The sequence below is a fragment of the Pseudoliparis swirei genome, chromosome 19 (assembly GCF_029220125.1).
Source record: "Pseudoliparis swirei isolate HS2019 ecotype Mariana Trench chromosome 19, NWPU_hadal_v1, whole genome shotgun sequence".
Taxonomy (NCBI): domain Eukaryota; kingdom Metazoa; phylum Chordata; class Actinopteri; order Perciformes; family Liparidae; genus Pseudoliparis; species Pseudoliparis swirei.
The window spans coordinates 17,361,609-17,379,881 of record NC_079406.1 but is presented as its reverse complement, the minus strand read 5'-3'; the positions used below and the strand labels follow the sequence as shown (position 1 = coordinate 17,379,881).

Sequence of the window (18,273 nt, the reverse complement as noted above, 5' to 3'; positions counted from 1 at the left end):
CTCAGTGAAAGAGACACTAGTTCAAATTGGGGAACATACTGGTTGTGTGGCTTAAATGTGTCAGTGAGGTTGAGGTTAAGGAATGTCACCCAGAGGTCATTAAGATACTCAGCTTTATTTTGAAATGCTCTAATTTTGACAGTTTGAACATGGTATAGTGCCCTCTGTGGGGCAGTCATTAACAGCACTGCCACGGGACATACAAGGACATTTGCTCGTGATACAAGTTGCCTCTGCATATTTTTGAGAGCATATTGAAACCAGTGGCAGACACTTTCGCTGGAGAATTTTCAAAACACATGGAAACATTTTATAGAGCCAGAAATTTAGTCCAGACTCGAGCCGATGAGCACAAATCAAAAACGGGAACACAGGAAGCTCTATCTTTATAAATATATCATATTAAGAGTGAGTAAAGATGAAGCCGGCTGCTTATAGTTTCCCTTTATATTTCCCTTGTTAACCTGCATGCGTGTATAACTTTAGACGATATGATTCTTCTGATGTATGTTTGCATAATTCAAGTAAGAATGTAGGTAAAAGAAACCGAAATGTCAATCCGATGCACCTGGATGGTTGATGGTAGATTTGAAGGAACCGTGTTACTCTAGGGAGCAGCAACCAGGTTATTAATGCAACACCAAAAATGTGTAAATAGACCCCCACAGGATCTCTCACTGCATGTCTGTTTATATTCTTCCACATCTGATGGAAATATGTACATTAAGTTAATGTACAAAATATGTGCATGAAGTACAGCTGACGTCGAAACATCACCTGGCTGTTTTACAGCTTTTGTGACGAGATATTCTCAAACATTCAATGTAATGTTTCATTTTCACGCTGCACACAGTCGTCTCCCTCATCCGCACTGACTCCCTGGACTATCGGTCAGAATCAGAAAAACATGACGTTATCCAGCTATTTTCTTTCGATAAAGTCAAGAGGCGCTCTCTCGTGTCTTGATAAGTTATCACAGGTTTTGTGTTGGGACCGACTCATATTAGGGTCAATCCTAACATAATAAATGTAGGTTACAAAACATGTAAGAGGCTTCGATGAAGACTCATGGATCGTGATAGAGGTGTGATCTGAAGGATGAAATGTATCAAATTACAGTAATGAATATATTATGAAGATAGAATAAAAGATTAAAATCTTTGAATAATGTATTTATACTTTATAACAATCTCAACCCACTACAGTCGGTCTTGATGAGCTTTAGCGCTGACAGCATTATATAATCCACAGCTTGGGGGCTGCTCTTGTTCTGGTATGATAATATATTGACAGAGAGCTGCCTGAATGCCCACCGTGGTGTGAAGTCACTGTGCGTCCTCGTGTGTTTGGATAGCTGTCCACTCCCCCGCTGTATCTCTCCTATACAGTGTTTCCTTTTTCCTGTCCTCCTCTGTTCGGACGTGGCTATCTCCCCCTCCAGCTCCTTTCCCCTCTTCCACATGTTTATCTATTTACTAAGTTTCTTTGTGTTTTTTATTTGTATTCCTGTCACCCCCACAACCTATTTCTCTTACACCCCCCCCCCCCCCCCACACACACACTACCATCTAAGTATTTTAAGTCACATTTGTGACTTCTACCTCTAAAAATAACCCCCTCAGCCCTCTGACACAATGACCCCTGCAGATAGTTGACTTGGCTTATATAACATCGTCATGTGGAGGGAGTGCTGCTTCTCAGAGGCAGGTGAGGAATGAGGCACCTGCATGTGTGTGTACAATACACTGAGTACACGACTGTGAGTGGAGCCTTATGAGACAGTGTCTATTTGTAACGCTATAATTTAACATGAGGGATTAAGCTGTGTGTCCGTGGTTTGACAACATTTGTAACGCAGTCAAGCTCTGTGCAATAAACTACAAACATCGAGTCGAAAGATGTTTTGAAGGGACTATCTTTCGAAAGCGGCATATGCACTTTTAACACAATATATTTTATAAACTAAAGATAAATATCACACAGAGTCAGTCAATTGAAGGCACAAGGATTTATTTGTTTTCAATGCTGACATGTTTTCAACGAGTGCCTCGAGAGTCCGCAGGACAGTTTCACATTTTTAAGGGAAGACAATGATGAAGATGCAATCAACAAAAGGAGAGGAAGAAGGGGAGCTAAGTGCTGAAAAGAAGTTTTGTTACCAGCATTGACCCTGTTTGTGTAGAGCGGAGAAGCTGGTGCTGGTTTTACTCTAAACTGGCTTAACAGAAAAGTTACAGCAGGTTTGTTTGCATTGAAGCTCGACGTTTCTGAGCAAATATTGACATTATTGAACAGTGACCACATAAAGCAGACAAAAAACATCCCAATTTCTTTAAAGCAACAGAGAATGATCACAACGCATCTGCATTGATTGATTGGCACAATCAAACAATCAATTTGTCTACGACAAATCATCGGGGTGAGTTGTCCACTCCAGTATGGGTCAAGTGAGCTGAGGAGCATAAATAAATAGAGATATGCTGTGTTTGAAAGTCCAGAAAGTTTCCTGAGGTAGGCTGAAATGCAGTTTGTGGCTGCTTGGCTCTTTTTTCCCTCCAGTTTGGTTGTTTCTTGTCACCTCTGTTGGTTCAGTTCATTTGATCTGCTTCAGGCTCAGCAGGGCGGCCTGGCAGCGGGTGGAGGTGCCCCGAACACCTCCTGCGAGGCGTAGGTGATGTAGAGGAAGCCGTCTGTGTCGCTGTGGTGGGAATACACCTCCCCCATGCTGGAAGACATGCAGGACATGCTCTTCTCTGCCACCAGGAGGAACAGAGCCTGGGTGGACTCCAATGAAAACTTATTCCTGAAAGAATTAGAGAGTGCGTTGGAGGTGACGAAGGATGGAAATCCACTTATTTTTAGGACAAAGAAGGAGAGAGCACGAAGGAGGCATGCAGAGAACAACAGCACATCTGACAGCTCGGGGGAGAAAAGTGGAGAGAAGGTAGAATTGAGAAGAAAAAAGCTAGAAAACTCCAAAAACAAGTTGGTTGAGAAGTGAGTAGTCGTTGGTTCCACGAGACACAGAGTGTCACGAGTCATTTACCTGAGCAGACAGAGGAACTGACCCAAGGTGAGCTCGAAGGGAACCAGGAACTTAGTTTTGTCCAACAGGGGCAGAGTCTTTTCACGGATGTAACGTTCAACTATCACCTGAACACAACACATACCTGGTCAGCTGGTGGTCACAGCACATGCACATTTAAAGTGTGAAACTGATGATTAAATGCATTGTGTTTGTACGGAACACCAACTTACAGGCAGCTTGTTGGGGAATTTAGTGCGAATGGTGCAGACTTCATCTTTTCTTGTTTCTAAGAAGAAATAATTTGGAGTGTTTAATGCAGCATCAAACAGGGTGAGTTCAATGTGCAGACGCAAGACAAGCATGTGACTCACCAAGGCATTTCCTCTGCTTGAAAGGCATCATCTCCATGGATTTCTCAAAAGGAGCCATGTTTGTTTGTTGCTTAGGGTGGTTTGCGAAGACCAGCGGCGGCGGTCTTGCCCGGGCTGACGATGAAGTCCCCTCGGGTGGAAGTCAGCAAACCCCACTGTGCTGCTCAGACCACTGGTGTTTTATAGAAGCAGGGAGGGGTCGAAATGTGACACACGCCATCAAAGACACACTCCTCGTCCTGGTGGGCAGCGTGTGTGGCTGCAGATTCACATGTACTGGTTATCTCACTGGGCATTCTCACAGCTACTGGTGATATTGGATGCTGCTGCTGTCCAGGACACATTCACACAGAGGGGTACAAACATGAAGACAGGAGCGTAATGAGAGCAGCACAACATGTGAGGAGCATAAACACCACATGACATTAATGATTCAGACGCACCCCAGAGGGAACTGGTACCACTTTTATATCATGAGATTTCTCTGACCTTTGACCTCACTGTCTGACAGCCATACCTGCCACATTAGTTCTGATCAGAATGATCAGAATCAGTCGTAACACTGACTGGCGTGTTGATGTGCGGTGTCAATGCTGGTGGAGAATCTCCAAACTGTAATACGATGTAAATATCTTCTGTTTCTTGTTTTTCTGATATACGATGAGTCATGTATTGACCCATTGTGCAATTTACTATTCTCTATTTCTTACCAACCAGAATTTTAAGTCTGGTCAGTGTGCAGTGCTAGAAAGTAACTAACCAAATATATACTTACTATGTTATAGTAACTGTCTTGCACAAATATTGTACTTTTCACTCAACTACAGTATGTTGGTGACATTAGTTACTTTGCAGGTGCAGATTAATAATATGAAATATAACCAACAAATACATTCTGATGTACTATTAGAAATAATATAACACTTTTTTGATTACTTAGTGAAATTAACAAGCAGCCCAGCATTCAGGGTTAATGCATCCATCATTTAAAATTCAATAACGTGATATAAATTATTTGTAACGGGGTCATTCTGCATGATGAGTACTTTCAGTTTTATACTTTGATTGATATTTGGTATTTTGATGCTAATACTTTTCTGCTTTTAATTCAATTCAATTCAATTCAGTTTATTTGTATAGCCCAATTTCACAAATTACAAATTTGTCTCAGAGTGCTTTACAATCTGTACACATAGACATCCCTACCCCAAAACCTCACATGATCACTTTACCTTGTCACTGAGTATTTATATCATGTATTTACTTAAGTACAAGATAGGAGTGCATCTTCCCCCTCTGGAGGGCCCTATGTGCTGACATGTGATGTGGTAAAAGGTTTCAGAACAGCTGCTAAATGGACTTTGAGTTAAGATGTCAACTGATTTAGTTTAAAGGGATTAAACGAGACAATGCACATCTATGAGGGGAGTTTCTGCTTTGTGCTAAGGATATCATTGGGTAAGTAAATGTACATGTAGTTTAATTCAGATATGTAAAACATATGAAACATAACTGAGCACGGATGCTCTGTTGTAGATGAAGACCCCCCTCTGCTGGGTGGAAGGCGGCACTAGAGCAAAGTGCACGCCACCGATCAAACTCACATTATAGATACATGATTGCTTTATTATTATTATTGACTCTATGCTTTTGGAGGTTTCTAAACGTGGTTGACTTTGAAATTTGGATATTCATCAATGGAAAGAATATTAATACAATTGCCATCAAGTTTGTGTTCACCAAAATAGCAGAAATGAACCAAATAGTAGACAAAATAATAGTTTCCATTACTTTTGAGTCGTCTTACAGAGGGCTGTTATGCAATTAGTTTGTGGTAATTTGATTTCCAAAAGTTTTTTTATCTAGGATTGTACACCATTTGAACACAAAATAAACTTAAATAATCATGTTCTAAAATGACATTTTGACACCGGTACATAGTGAAAAACAGGGCCACATGATAATGTTATATATATATATATATATATATATTAGGGCTGTCAGCGTTAACACCTTAATCTATGCGATTAATTTGGCCGCGATTAACGCACTAAAATATTTTAACGCAATTAACGCAACTTTGTTTACTTCCGGTGTCGTTGAAGTTGTTGCACTCCTCTGAGTGTCAAGCCGCGGCAGTCCGCCTCCTTCCTCCCGTCTGCTCCTCGATATTCACAGAGAAGCAGAGGGCGACGTGTCGGTGACGCGGGGCGGAAGGTGCAGGTGACTTTTTTGTTGTTGCTCCGCCCCGATGCGCGCGCACACGCCGGCATGGAGCTCTGCGGCGCGCGAGACGGAGAGCCGAGAAGAGTGAACGACACGTCGAGACAGAATGACATGCTGCTGTAGAGACGACCAATATCAGACGTTTAGTTTAATAAAAGAACAAAGACGTCTTTAAGGAAAGAACCTTACGTACATTACTTCTGCTGTATCTAGCGCGATAGAGAAAAGTACAGGGAGGCGGGGCCTCACCCTGATAGAATGGTGGGGGAAACACTGGGATGTGTCACATGCAAAAGCCTTTAAAAGGTGAATTTACATGTTTTTGTAAAATCGAGAAAATGAGCCCAGACTCCAGAGGGTTAACATTACATATTTGTCAGTTTATCAAGGCCACTGGTTCTGCTGTTGTTCAATGTTAAAGATGACAGGACCAATGGGGTCTCTAATACACATTTCTTTACTAATCTGATGTTTCACTGAAGAAACAATTTATCATCCACGATATTAAATACCTCGCTGGCACTTTATATGTAGGAGCCTCTTTGAAAACACAGCTATGTGTGAAGTTTTGTCTTTAAAAAATAATACAATTAAACAAGTGTCTAAAATACACGCCGTCTGAAGGGATTAGTCGTTCATTTAGAAGATTTAGAAGAAAAATAACTTGTAATCGCGATTAATGAATTTCAAAATGTGCGATTAATTAGTTAATTTTTTGTAATCGATTGACAGCCCTAATATATTTATAATTATATAGATATAAGCACACATTCTATATAAATATATAATCTGGGCTGCACATATGCCTTTTTCCAAGGGACACTTTAACTTGAACTAATCAGGCAATAAATAAAATGTACAGTGGTTATTATTAACACGAATGTTATATTCAAGGGTCCCAGTGAACATGGAGCATACCGTGACCCTGAAACTGAAGCCGTTGCTCATTTAATTAGTTGCACCTGTGTCTGACAACATGTCTTTAAAAAAGGTGCATTCCCTGACCTGTTGTTTGCTCCAGCCTTGAGACCCTCGAGGAATGTTTACACCAAAACTGTATTGTGTACAAAATGAGAGCCCGATGAGGTCACTCTGTTAACTCACTGCGGGAACACGAGAGGAATGCGAGTTCACTGCACAGTGAACTATGAGGCGGACAGCGTGGGGATTTTCTTTCTATGCGTCCATTCGAAAAACTTCCCTGACCAATCCGTGTGCAGCTCTGGTGCTGGGGCTCCTCCCCCTACACCCCCTATCCCCTACACCCCCCATCCCTGCTGCCCGCTGCCCGCTCCCCACATGTAACGTTATCAGCCTCCTTCAGTCTGTTGCATTGTTTCCGTGGGGACGCCGCGTACTGGAGCACAGCGCCATGGTAACTCCACCGGACCGGGAGGCTGATAAGTGACATTGAGGAAGGATTGTCAACAGGAAATGAAGACATGGCTCGTTGATGTTCCGCCAGTGCGCCGCTGGATTCATTACTACGAGTCGCGGGCTGCCTGAAGCTGCATGGCGCGTTCGTGATGGTGATTACATTTTGCGTATCGCGTTAGTTCAAACGGCTACTATGTTGCTAACGCCCGTCCGGACCTGTGTTGCTCAACCTGGAGCGGCACCATAGTCCTCTCGTTCCTCTCGTCAATTTGCACGGCATCTGAGCGGCGGTCAGCGGTGCGCTCCGGTTCCGCCTGCCCGGGGCACCCCGACGAGGATGGCCGGCAGCCGCGGCTGCGGGAGCTCGCTGTGGTCGGGCTCCGAGCGCCTCCGCATCGGAGAGCGCCTCAAAGCGACGCTCGCTGGGGTGCTGGAGCTGGAGCTGCTCCGGTGCAAACATCTAGAGATGGTCGACACTGCTCTGGAGGACCGAGCCACCTCCACCGCCGAAGAGCCACGACCGGAGGAGGCGAGCGGAACCCCGGAGAGCGCCGACTCGGAAGCCGAGCGTGGCTCTGCGACATCCCGCAGGCAACAGGTCAGTCAGTGCGTCTGTCGCGGAGCTCTACATGACGAGATTATAAAATATGGATGCGGGGATGATGGTTATCTGCCAACAAGCCGGTCCCCCTGCGGCTAGCCCGGCGGCGCATGGCTGCGTCGACGGCTGAACACCCAACCGACCGAGATGGTGCCAGGGGCCATCCGTGCATGCAGCCTGATCATTTGACACAGTAGCAGTGTGTGGCCGTCACATGGAGCAAATGTCATTCAGGTCAGAGTCCCAGGACCAGCTCACTCTTGCTGGCTCTGTGCCCGAGCTGCCTCAAGGTTACGAGGAGGATGTGGTGGGATACAGGCGCTAAAACCAGGTTCAGGTATTAACACACACGCCAGCCACCAGACACTGCTGCAGGGTTTTTTGCTCTGGCTGGTAAGATCATCAGCTGTTTAAGGTCACTTTGGCCTCCAATTTGCATTTAAATCACTATATGATGGTAGATTCCATCACTGGCTGTCATGTCCTGCAGAAAGTGCAGTTTTAATCCTGAAACCTTCAGCGCTCCAGTGGAGCCTTCAATCCTAAAGGTTGTGTGATCTTCAAACACACCCACAGATAAAGTAACCCATTTCCAGACATTTCCCTGAAATGCATACTCAGGCCTTTTTGTGGTAGGAATGTGGGTTGACATGTAATACAGGAGGACAGGAGGTGAGCAGGTCCCATGCTGAAGGCCTGGATGGCTGTTCATGGTCTGGTCTATTATTTGTGAACATTAACTATATTTGAACCTGTAAACTGATGGAAAATTAGTTGGAAAGAAGAGAATACATGTGACTGAGTGTACCCAAAACGTTTTTCTGGTTAGAAACAGGAGTTGTTATAATGTAATTGTGATGGGCATTGGCTAGAATATATTCATCCTAGAGCTCAACAATTAGTTGATTAGTCAAATACAGGACTGACAGCAACTATTTTGGAAAGGAATTAATCTTTAAAATAATTGTTCATGCAAAATTGACAGAAGCACCGTAGTAACTTCTTCCATATAGATGTGCAGCCTTTTTGTCTCTTTTCGTGGTAAACTGAATATGTTGTACTTTGGGACTGTTGGTTGGACCAGACGAGTATTTTGATGTCGTCACGTTGGGCATTGGGAAACCTGTGATGGAGTCCACTCATCTTTTAACCAAAAGGGAGCAAGAATAACTGCACCCCACCACGACATTGACAACCTTTTAATGATCCTTTTTCCATGCATTAAATTGATCTTTATAATGTCATCAAAAAACTATGGCCTTACCTTTTATATATGCCTAATTCACTGCATTGTACAGAGATTAGATTCATGTCATGGATTATCTCCGGATTATTTCCAAACCAGTGACATGACACGATGGTCTGCGTTGTGTCCAGAGTCTGCTGGTGCTGCGTCAAAACCATTGTATTGTTATTCTGAGAAAGTATAACTGACACTTCACGTACTTCACTTTGCACACAGTGTTGTTACATCGTGAATATATGTGCCTGATATTAATGAGCCGTATTAGTCCGCAGCCTGCAGCACATTAATGCATGTTCTGTCTAAAACAGGCCACAGCTGCAGAACGGTGTATTTATTCGACAACATTATCTTGAAGCATAGCACCGACAGGCTACACAGAAGGGAGGAAGACCATAATAATCTGCTTTTATTAGTGCAAGCGACAGAAGTGGCATAGCCATCGGAGGTTATCGGCATGGAAGTGTGGCTCATAATGTTCCGCCTTCCTCGCCGCCCACCTCCCAACATCTTCTCTGGAGTTGCCCCTGGGGTGCGGAGAGGCCGAGCAGCATCGCTCATTCTCACCTCTGAAGGGAGCTGCCGGTGGAGCAGAGCGGGCTGGCCCTCTGCCCGGGTCGACCTCCGCCAACACAAACACAGCGTTTGCATAAATAGAAACAAATAGTTGTTTCAAAAGTGAGCACATCTAAATCAAACAGCAGCCGGAGAGAGAACACGGACGAGGGAGGAGATGTTTGGGCTTTCATCCCTAAACACATCTTAATTTGGACCTGAAATTCATTACTTACTAAAAATATAACTATTTTGTTAACAGAGGATTGTATGACTCACAACAGAATGCACTTTACTTAACGCTTAGTTTTTTTATTTGTTTGTGTATTAAACTCTTGAAATGTGATCTGCTGTTTCTCTCAATAGTAGAGCGGCTAGCAGTCGGTTTACGGCTGATTAGTGTCATCGTGATAGAAAGAAAAAGCCATTTAAAATGACATCTTTTCAACCATGCTCACAGGTTTCTGAAGGAAGCAATAACACTCCCCAAGAAATACATCAACATTGTTTGTGGAAACACATTTATTAATTTTCATTGATAGTACAGTTTTGGTTGTAATTTGTTTCTTCATGAATAGACCCGTCTTTTATTTCCAATTAAGTCTTTAACATGTATTTTATAAATTAGAAGATAACTTGTTTGTAACATTTTAATCTTTTCACACTTTTAAGCAACTCGCCTTCAGAATGAGTGTCAAGGACGAGATGTTCAAACACCGATTGTTGCCGTTTAATGTTCAGCATTCAGAATCAAAATTCTTCTCGCTAAAGAAAGCACATAGAGGACAGTAGTGTGTGGAAACGGGGATTATGCTGGAAAGCTTCTCTTACTTCACATTTACATAAAAATTAGTCGATTAATCGTGAGACAGAAAATGGATCCGAAATCCATCGGTTTCAGTTTACAAAATGTGAGAATTGGTTCCTTTTTCTTGTCTTAGCAGTATATCACATTGAATAATTGTGGGGGTATGAGCTGTTGGCTGATCAAAATAAAGCATTTGATGACATTTTTACATTTATCTGCTGTTTTATAGACAAACTGACTGACTATCGTTTATAACGATAATAGTTAGTTGCAGCCATAATACACAGTGTGTGTACACGTCTCTACACCATCTGCAGTGCTGTATGCACTCTTACTGAGGGCAGCCTGTCTTGAAATTAGGTTTTGTATTGGAAAGCATCATCTTACATGGAGAGCCATTACCCTGACTTGTGGAGTGAGACAGCTTTTGTTTCTTGGTTCTTGCCTCGGGATCTTTCTGAGCTCCCCTAAAAAAAACCTCTGTAACCCTCATGCTTCTATGTGCAGTGAAAGGTTCACCTGAACGGTTCAGAAAAGCTGCAGCACGTATCACTCTGCTCGGCTGCTGGAGATGAATGTGCACAGCGTGGGCTATCTTTAAATTTCAATCCCACATTAATAATGCATGAAACGATAAACACTGCGCCGCGTAGAACAAGTACGTACTCCTCACCAAACACCCGCTCCTGTTTGACCAAATTATGGCAACCGCTGCCATTTGTCTCGCTGCCATGACGTAATGCACTTATTAAGAGGAGGTGTGGTGCTTGTGCAGCTGCCATTACTGTAGCATTATTGTCCAATCGACCAATACACTTCCTTCATATTGTTCCAGTGGGGCTGAGCTGCTCCCTCACATGGAGGAGATCATGTTACAGAGCTCTGAGCAGACCCCCACACACTTGCCTCTTATGATTTGATCATGCACTGGTGTCTGTGTCACATTATATCCTGTAATGTGCAATGCATTATATTGTTGGGGGATAATAATGAGGAGATGACTGACATATCTATATATACACACACACATTTATACACACACACACACACACATCCAACGGAAGAGAAGGGAAAACTTTAGCCGAGGCTCTTACAAGTGCTGATAAACATGTTAATAGTGAGTGGGACTTTGGAGCAGAACATTTCACAGTCAGGAGGACTGGATTGTGTGTGTGCTCAGGCTGAGGATGAGTTAAATATTTCGCCGGGCCTGATGAGCTTCTGTGTGGGAGGAGAAGTGAGCAAGAGTTAGAGAGCGAGCGGCTGTAGCTATGGTGAGCATGGGGCGGCTGGCTCCTAGGATATTACAGAAGTGGGAGGGGGTGTATTTGTCATGGGGAGTGTGGGGGAGGTGGGGGTCTTTCAAGATGCCCCTCTCTCTCACCCTGCAACCGCTCGCCCCCTCCCCCCCTCCCCCTCTCTTCACCGCCCTCACTCACTCAGTGACTCACTCTTATTTCTCTGTTTTTAGTCCCTCTCACGCCTTTTCTTTTTTTTGGTCACCCACTCAGCCTTGACTCACTTCAGATTCACTGGGAAATTAAAAAATAACGAGGGAAGGAGTGAGTAAAAGCTACTAATTTCACACGCAAAGGGGAGATAAATCGTAGTGACGGGTCAAAGTCTCAACTCTTTCTCCCACTTCTTTTCCTTCCTCCCCTCTTCATTCCATTCCATCCCCCCTTTACCCTTCTGCCGCTCCGGCTGCTCTTTGTTACGTCATCTGTCTTCTCCCATTATCTTCTACCCACCCCCCCACCTCTCTTTCTCTCCTGTCAACCCCAGCAGTGAGTCACTACCTGTATTGTTTCCTCGGTAAGAGGAGGACTGATCAGTGCCACTCAGTGTTTCTGTTGTCTGGGCTCGATCAGTGTAATGCAGGGGCTCCTCTTGGCTGCTGTCCTGGGGATTTGGAGGAGGGGAGTTTCTCCACCAAGGGCGTACTAATCTAGGAAATGGAGGCACTTTGCTTGACTTAACAGGGCGATAGTTGTGAGTGTGTGTTTGTGTCTGTGTGTGTGTGTGTGAGTCACTATTCCTGGCTGTTCCAGTAAGCGGTGCACGTCACCGGAGGGCGTCTGGTAAATTATATCATGGATGTTCCTCCCTACATGTGTGTTGAAAGCGGTGATCTTACGATCAGTGGTGGAAAGTGTCGTGCGGAGTACATGAATTTAAGTACGATGATACTTTCTAGATCTCCTTCAATACATTCAGTGGGGAAAAGTACAATAATTTTATTTGACAATTATAATTATCAGTTACAATTCAGATTTAAGATTGTACATTAAAAACAACACATGCAAAATTGATAAAATTCGATATCTTGGTAAAATGGCTGTTAGGGCATGGGCCAACCCTTAATTTGTAAGTGAAAATAATGCTTCTTTAATATTGTTTGTGGAAATAAACACATTTATTTTACATGTTTCAATATCATAAATAATTCAGTTTGGGACCTGCAATCTGCTTTTCATAAATAGAACCAGCTTTGACTTCCAAATGAAGTATTCTTCATGTGTTGTATAAACCAGAAGAGAACGTGTTCGTAACATTTGAACTCTTCTTGCCTTAAGAATGCGTTTCAAGGCCAACTTGTTGAAATAGTGATTGTTGAAGCGGTTTATGATTGATGCAGCAAACATCAAGGCTATCTTGATTTTAAAGATCCGATTTATACGAGGTGGGGGGTACCTGTGTATGAGGGGCCACTCTTAGTATAGTAGCTGTCTCTCATGCATGTACATCTAGAGAGTTGCACCCACTATAATTTAAAATATATCTCAGAGGTCAAATTCTACTTGAGCAAACACGCCGTGTACTGTGTATCATAACGAGTTATTCCTGTTTTTACACCCACATGATCCCATTCACATTAAATATCTTTTGCCACAGATGGTATGATATGGCTTAGCTGTTGTAATTCTTCTGAATGACTGAGATGGAACATTTAATATTTGACTAAAATGAACTACAAATGTTGTTACCTGGTTGAGAGAGAGAGCTGTATGTAATAAAACGATTTTTGTATGTGTATATTATCACAGTCACATTATTTAAATTGTTTGTCAAATACATTGCAATATTCGAGTCAATGTTGCTTCGTTCTTACTTGTCACATGTTTTGTGTTTCTAAGGCTCCGTCTTCCTCGGATAAGGTGACATTGCCCTGTCAGAGCAACCCAGAGGACTGTGGCAGTAATTCAGGGGACGGGACAGTCCACTCCTCATCTTGCAGGGGGAGTGTTTCACGCTGGTCAACTCTGTCCTGGGACGCGTCCTCTGAGCTGCTCTCGCCCCCAGACGCCAGTGGTACGGTCCATCTGGACAGCGACTCCAGACCTAGTTCAGGTAAACGGACACACTTGTTTTCAGTGTTTGGTTCACAGCTCTGAAAGCAGTGTGCAGCGCAGTCTGTCACATTCTGACATCACTTCAGCTCCCCTTGTGTAAGCGAAGTCTTATTACACATTAACCGTGCTCTTTTTACTCGTGTTTACTTGCAGTCAGGGATTTGGCACCAACTCGTTTGTTTCTCCCTCACTGTCAGCTTTTCTTGCCTAACTCTCATTGTAACCGTGTTCTCTACACCCAACTCAGTCCTCTCCCTGCTATGCAAACATGCACGCCTTCTTTTTACGATTCTTTACTCTCTTGCAAAAGGTGACCTGAAACCTAAAAGGCATTAGTTCAGAATTTTAGGGTTGAAGTTGGTTTCATAGCCTTATCTTTTCATTCTTCCAAATGTTAAATTAAAATGAGTTTTGTTGTGATATTTCTGCAGCTATTGTAAGTCTTCACAGTGCTTGTGTTTTCATACTGCAGCACCTTCACAGAGGATCCAGTATTGTGACGACTTTCGACTAGAATTTATGTGAAGGATGTTTGAGTTTCTGTAGGCGATGTCTTTGTTTAGCTAGTTTTCAATCCAATTACAACCTGGTTCTCTTTACAGTATATACATCAACATTACAAAACATAACTTCCCTTCTCAAGAGAGACTTAATAAACAAAGAGTATATGAAACATCCAACAACATGCTGTAATTAACTGTTAAATTAAATATAACAAGTAATGAAGTAATAAATAAGTCAGTAACGGCACAAAGTCAAAAGTACAATCGCTAATTCAGAGAACTATTAATCAAATGAAATAACGATCTAATCCATTGTTGTATATTGTGACTTAGATATCAACAGAAGAAACACACATACTGAATGTTTCCTCTTTCAGGTTTCTATTCAGTGAGCGGGAGCTCCCTCTCGGACTCTTGCTACTCGGTGTCCAGTGAGGCTGCTCAGGGGGGATCGGTGCCACCAGCTAGACCCCTGAAGCTGTGGGAGCAGGTTCCTCTGTCCGCTGACAACACTGACGTCCTGTGGTCAGAGAGTAGCGCGCCTCAACAGCAGCCTGCGTCGCAGAGCAGCCTGGAAGACACAGAACCAGCAGAAGTGACGCCAGCTTCAGGTGAGCTGGTGCACCAAATAGATCCTTGTCATGTACATCCATTCATATTCAGAATTCGAATTTGCAGCGGTCAGTTGAAGCAGTTTTTAAAATGTCAACTGAAGACCATTCAAGGAAGTGCTCTGGCTATAAACATCGGTAGAGCTCTCATGCCTGGAAATAGATGAATATATAAACATTTAAGGAACGATGATCTTGAATAACATGAATGTTTTGTCTGAAATTGTCTTCTCTCGTCTCTTACAGTCCAAAGTGACATTGAAGCGACGGGTCTGAGCTTTCTGTCTGACCTCGGCTCAGGACTTGGTGACTCCCTGATGTCTTCCCTCCTCCCTCTACTTGATTCCACCTCTGCTTCCTCCTCCTCTTCTCTCCATCCAAGCCCCCAGATGGACCCTCGGTTCTGCACAGACTTGGTGTCCCGTCGGACCAAAGAAGTTTATCCCTACCCCAGCCCGCTGCATGCCATTGCCCTCCAGAGCCCCCTCTTCACCTCCCAGAGTCGGGAGCAATCAGCCTCTCCGAACCCTGAAGGACCCCAAATATATGAGTCCAACAGTGATCCAGCTCTGCTACTCCAGCCTCAACAGCCCCCTACCCTGGCTTCTTTCACCCAGCTGGAGCAGTACATCTCTCGACTGGCACGCCAGTACCAAAGTCGGGTAACCTCCTCCACCTCTGATCTCACTTCAACTGCCACCCCAGGTAGAGTGAGGCAGAGAGGCTTTTGTACCCCTGGCAAACGTCACGGCTCTACACAGTCCCTTTTTGCCTTCGAGAGCCGCAGTACACCCTCCACCCTGCTAGGGGGCAGCATCACTCCCTGTAAGTCACTACTGGGTAACTCCGCCAGAATTAGCCTGAACACCCCTGGAAAAAAAGCAACTAGGAATTCAATCAACCTGGGTAACCTTCCTTCAGCAACTGGGGAGGACGTGAACATAAGTCTGCACCAGAACTTCAACATGAACCGGACTCCTGGTTTAAATTCTATCCGGGGACGGGTGGACAATCCCAAAAATGGCAGCTGTGGAGCTTTGAAGAGCGACTTTGCCTCAGCTTCTACAGCCTCTGCTACATCACTCTCCTCCGCTACACCGACCCCAGCACTTCGGACTCGCCCTCGCATTTCAACATGTCCAAGCAGCCTGAGCCATCGCAGTTCCCTGGAGGTCACTTCCGGGTCTGTACCCAGTTCTGGATTTGGATCATCTACCTTCTGTCGCTCACTAGACTGGAGCAGCGGTGCTCCACCTGACCCTGGACCATCAGTGTTTGGTACAAATTCTGGATTGGCTCCAAGGTCTCAGCGCAGTAGCTTCATCCAAGAGTCTAGCTCGAGTCCCAAGATAAGCGAAGACTCCCCCATGGTGGAAGAGATCTCCCGCCTCTCAGGCCTCTCCAGGTCTGTCGTGGTTGGTCTGATGGAACAAGGCGTGGAGCTGGATATCGACTGCTTCCAAACAGATAATGCAGGCGAGGTGAGGGGTCACAGCAAAACTCACTTGACAGCCCACTCAGATCAGTCGCATGACTTTACTAGACTGACCGACCTGAATCCCCAGAGACCGATACAGCTGTCTCTCAGTGTCACCCATTCTCCACAATCTCAGTCCAGCCTCACCCCTCCTCTATCACACTCTTGCAGCCCCATACACCCATATCAGTCAATCCATATGTCCTCTCCCCACTACTCCTCACACTGCCACTACCAGCAGATCCCTTCACCGTCTGACCTTCCCTCCTCTACAGCCTCCTCCCCTGCCTCCCGCCCCACCACCAGGGGCCGATCCCCTCCCCGGCCTCTCCAGCCCTCCCCTCTGGGTGCCACCCCGCTCTCCGTTTTCCGCCGGGATACGCCCTTCCAGTGCTCGCTGCCTCGCACCAACACAAGGAGCTCTCCTTTGGAGCCAAGTGGTGTCCATCCAAGGGGTGGATCACTTCGGCAGAGTGGGGGAGTAAGTGGGGGAAGTGGCGGGTGGAAGAGGGCGGAGGGAGAGGGGCTTTATAGAGGAAAGCATTCCTCCCACAAGTTAATCCGGGCATCCGCAGTAAGCAGCTACGCCAAGCGAGAGGACTATAGCTCCGATTGGGCTGAGGAGCAGGAGATGGAGCGATCAGCAACCCAGACACCCAGGAAGACCTCCAACAAACTCTGGAGGGGCTTTGAGGGACTCCTCTGGGGCAAAGAGTCTCTCAGCGAAAGAGAGGAGATGGACAGAGCTGAGTATGGCTACGGTTGGAGGAGAAGCAGCATTGGGAGCTGGAGGAGGGAGCATCGGAGGGGTAAGGCTTCGTCGAGCAGCAATGACAAGAGGCCAAAAGTGGAGAACTCTCCCATCTTCTCAAAGAAGAGGGGAAAGGAAGATGGGGAGAGACGTAGCACCAGCCTCAGGCTTTCCAGGAGGGCATTGTTCAGGAGTGAGTCCCAAGGCTTGCTGGTGTCACGTAACCATGGCGAGGAGCCCCCAAAGCGGGCACATTGGGTCTCCTCATTAGATGTCGGGCAAGGTGGTATGGGCTTCGGCAAGCACGAAGGCGTCAGACGGCTGAGAGCAGAGGAAGACAAACGCCTGTCCTCCACAGCAAGCCTCTTTAACCTCTCTCGCTCGCAGAGCCTCGAAGGCAGCTGCCATTCCCTCTCCCCTCTCTCGTCCCCTTCCTCCTCTCCATCCCCTCCTCCTCAAATGCCCCTGCAGCGCTCTCGGTCACTGAGGGACTTGGGGAGGAGAGTGTTTGGCTCCATGAGGTCCCTGAGTCTCAAACGGAAGCCATCCAAGAAGTGACACTTGTATAATAACCGTCAGAGTAAATGCTTCTTCTATGCGTCAAGTTCAAAACACCCGCAATGGTCAGTATTATATTTCATGTAACAGGAAGTTCCATCATTTTAAAACTTCAAAGACTTGTGATTGATGAGACAGATAAACTGGTTTTATGATACTGGCTATAAGATACTCGTCTTTTCATCCACTGCCAGTATAATGGAAGTTCCTCTCAGGCATAAAGTCTGTAAAACCTGCTATTACTTCTTCTCTTGGCTCACATCATTCATCTTAGTCATGTTTTTGTACATTTTTAAAAGACACTTTTTTATGGCCTCCCAAAAAACATGTAAATTATTATCCAGCAACATAATCAGTGCTTTGCAGTCAATTAAATTCATTATCGCCTAAAGTCTTTGGTGTGAATGTTGTTTCAAAGGATTTTACATCTAAAGCCCAATTTGAAGATAGAGTATAAACTCATAAGCAGAACCCTCCTGTAAGCATGAGTATGAGTGTGTATCTGTATACTACTGCATGCTGCTCTGTGACTAGTTCAGTGATAATAGCTATTGTGAGAATGTGATATTCCTTTTTTTTTTTAAGGGCAGCAGTGCCTCTGAAGTACAATCATATTGGCCAGATGACCAAAACCTTGAAAACTTGATATTGTGCTCAGGATTTATAAATATTGAATGATTTAAAGATATTGATGAATTATTTGAGACAAAATGTGGCTTTTCATGGCTTACGAATAATAAAAGAACCATAAATAAACTTGTACTGTGCCTGAAATACATTATTTATCTCTTATAATCAAATAAGTTTGTTA

General features: G+C 44.6%; 2 protein-coding genes across 2 annotated transcripts; one reads left to right on the top strand and one right to left on the bottom strand.

The window, feature by feature from the left end:
• Positions 1–1,993: 1,993 nt before the first annotated feature.
• On the bottom strand, positions 1,994–3,824 carry map1lc3cl (microtubule-associated protein 1 light chain 3 gamma, like). The gene is made up of 4 exons (XM_056439508.1): positions 3,400–3,824; positions 3,259–3,314; positions 3,047–3,153; positions 1,994–2,803 (listed from the first exon to the last, which is right to left on the bottom strand). The coding sequence occupies exons 1-4, from the start codon at positions 3,455–3,457 to the stop codon at positions 2,614–2,616; spliced, it is 411 nt and encodes a 136-aa protein (XP_056295483.1). The 5' UTR covers positions 3,458–3,824; the 3' UTR covers positions 1,994–2,613.
• A 3,145-nt stretch (positions 3,825–6,969) lies between these two features.
• Positions 6,970–18,224, top strand: si:ch211-168f7.5 (uncharacterized). The gene is made up of 4 exons (XM_056439486.1): positions 6,970–7,600; positions 13,347–13,560; positions 14,443–14,676; positions 14,923–18,224. Exons 1-4 carry the CDS (start codon positions 7,340–7,342, stop codon positions 17,460–17,462), a joined length of 3,249 nt encoding a protein of 1,082 aa, XP_056295461.1. The 5' UTR covers positions 6,970–7,339; the 3' UTR covers positions 17,463–18,224.
• The last annotated feature ends 49 nt before the right edge of the window (positions 18,225–18,273 follow it).

Coding starts and splice junctions, on each gene's coding strand:
- map1lc3cl (XM_056439508.1), bottom strand. CDS start 3,457: ATGGCTCCTTTTGAGAAATCCATGGAGATGATGCCTTTCAAGCAGAGG. Junction 3,315..3,399: donor CAAGCAGAGGAAATGCCTTG/GTGAGTCACATG, acceptor ATTTCTTCTTAG/AAACAAGAAAAGATGAAGTC. Junction 3,154..3,258: donor AATTCCCCAACAAGCTGCCT/GTAAGTTGGTGT, acceptor TGTTGTGTTCAG/GTGATAGTTGAACGTTACAT.
- si:ch211-168f7.5 (XM_056439486.1), top strand. CDS start 7,340: ATGGCCGGCAGCCGCGGCTGCGGGAGCTCGCTGTGGTCGGGCTCCGAG. Junction 13,561..14,442: donor CGACTCCAGACCTAGTTCAG/GTAAACGGACAC, acceptor TTCCTCTTTCAG/GTTTCTATTCAGTGAGCGGG. Junction 14,677..14,922: donor AGAAGTGACGCCAGCTTCAG/GTGAGCTGGTGC, acceptor CGTCTCTTACAG/TCCAAAGTGACATTGAAGCG.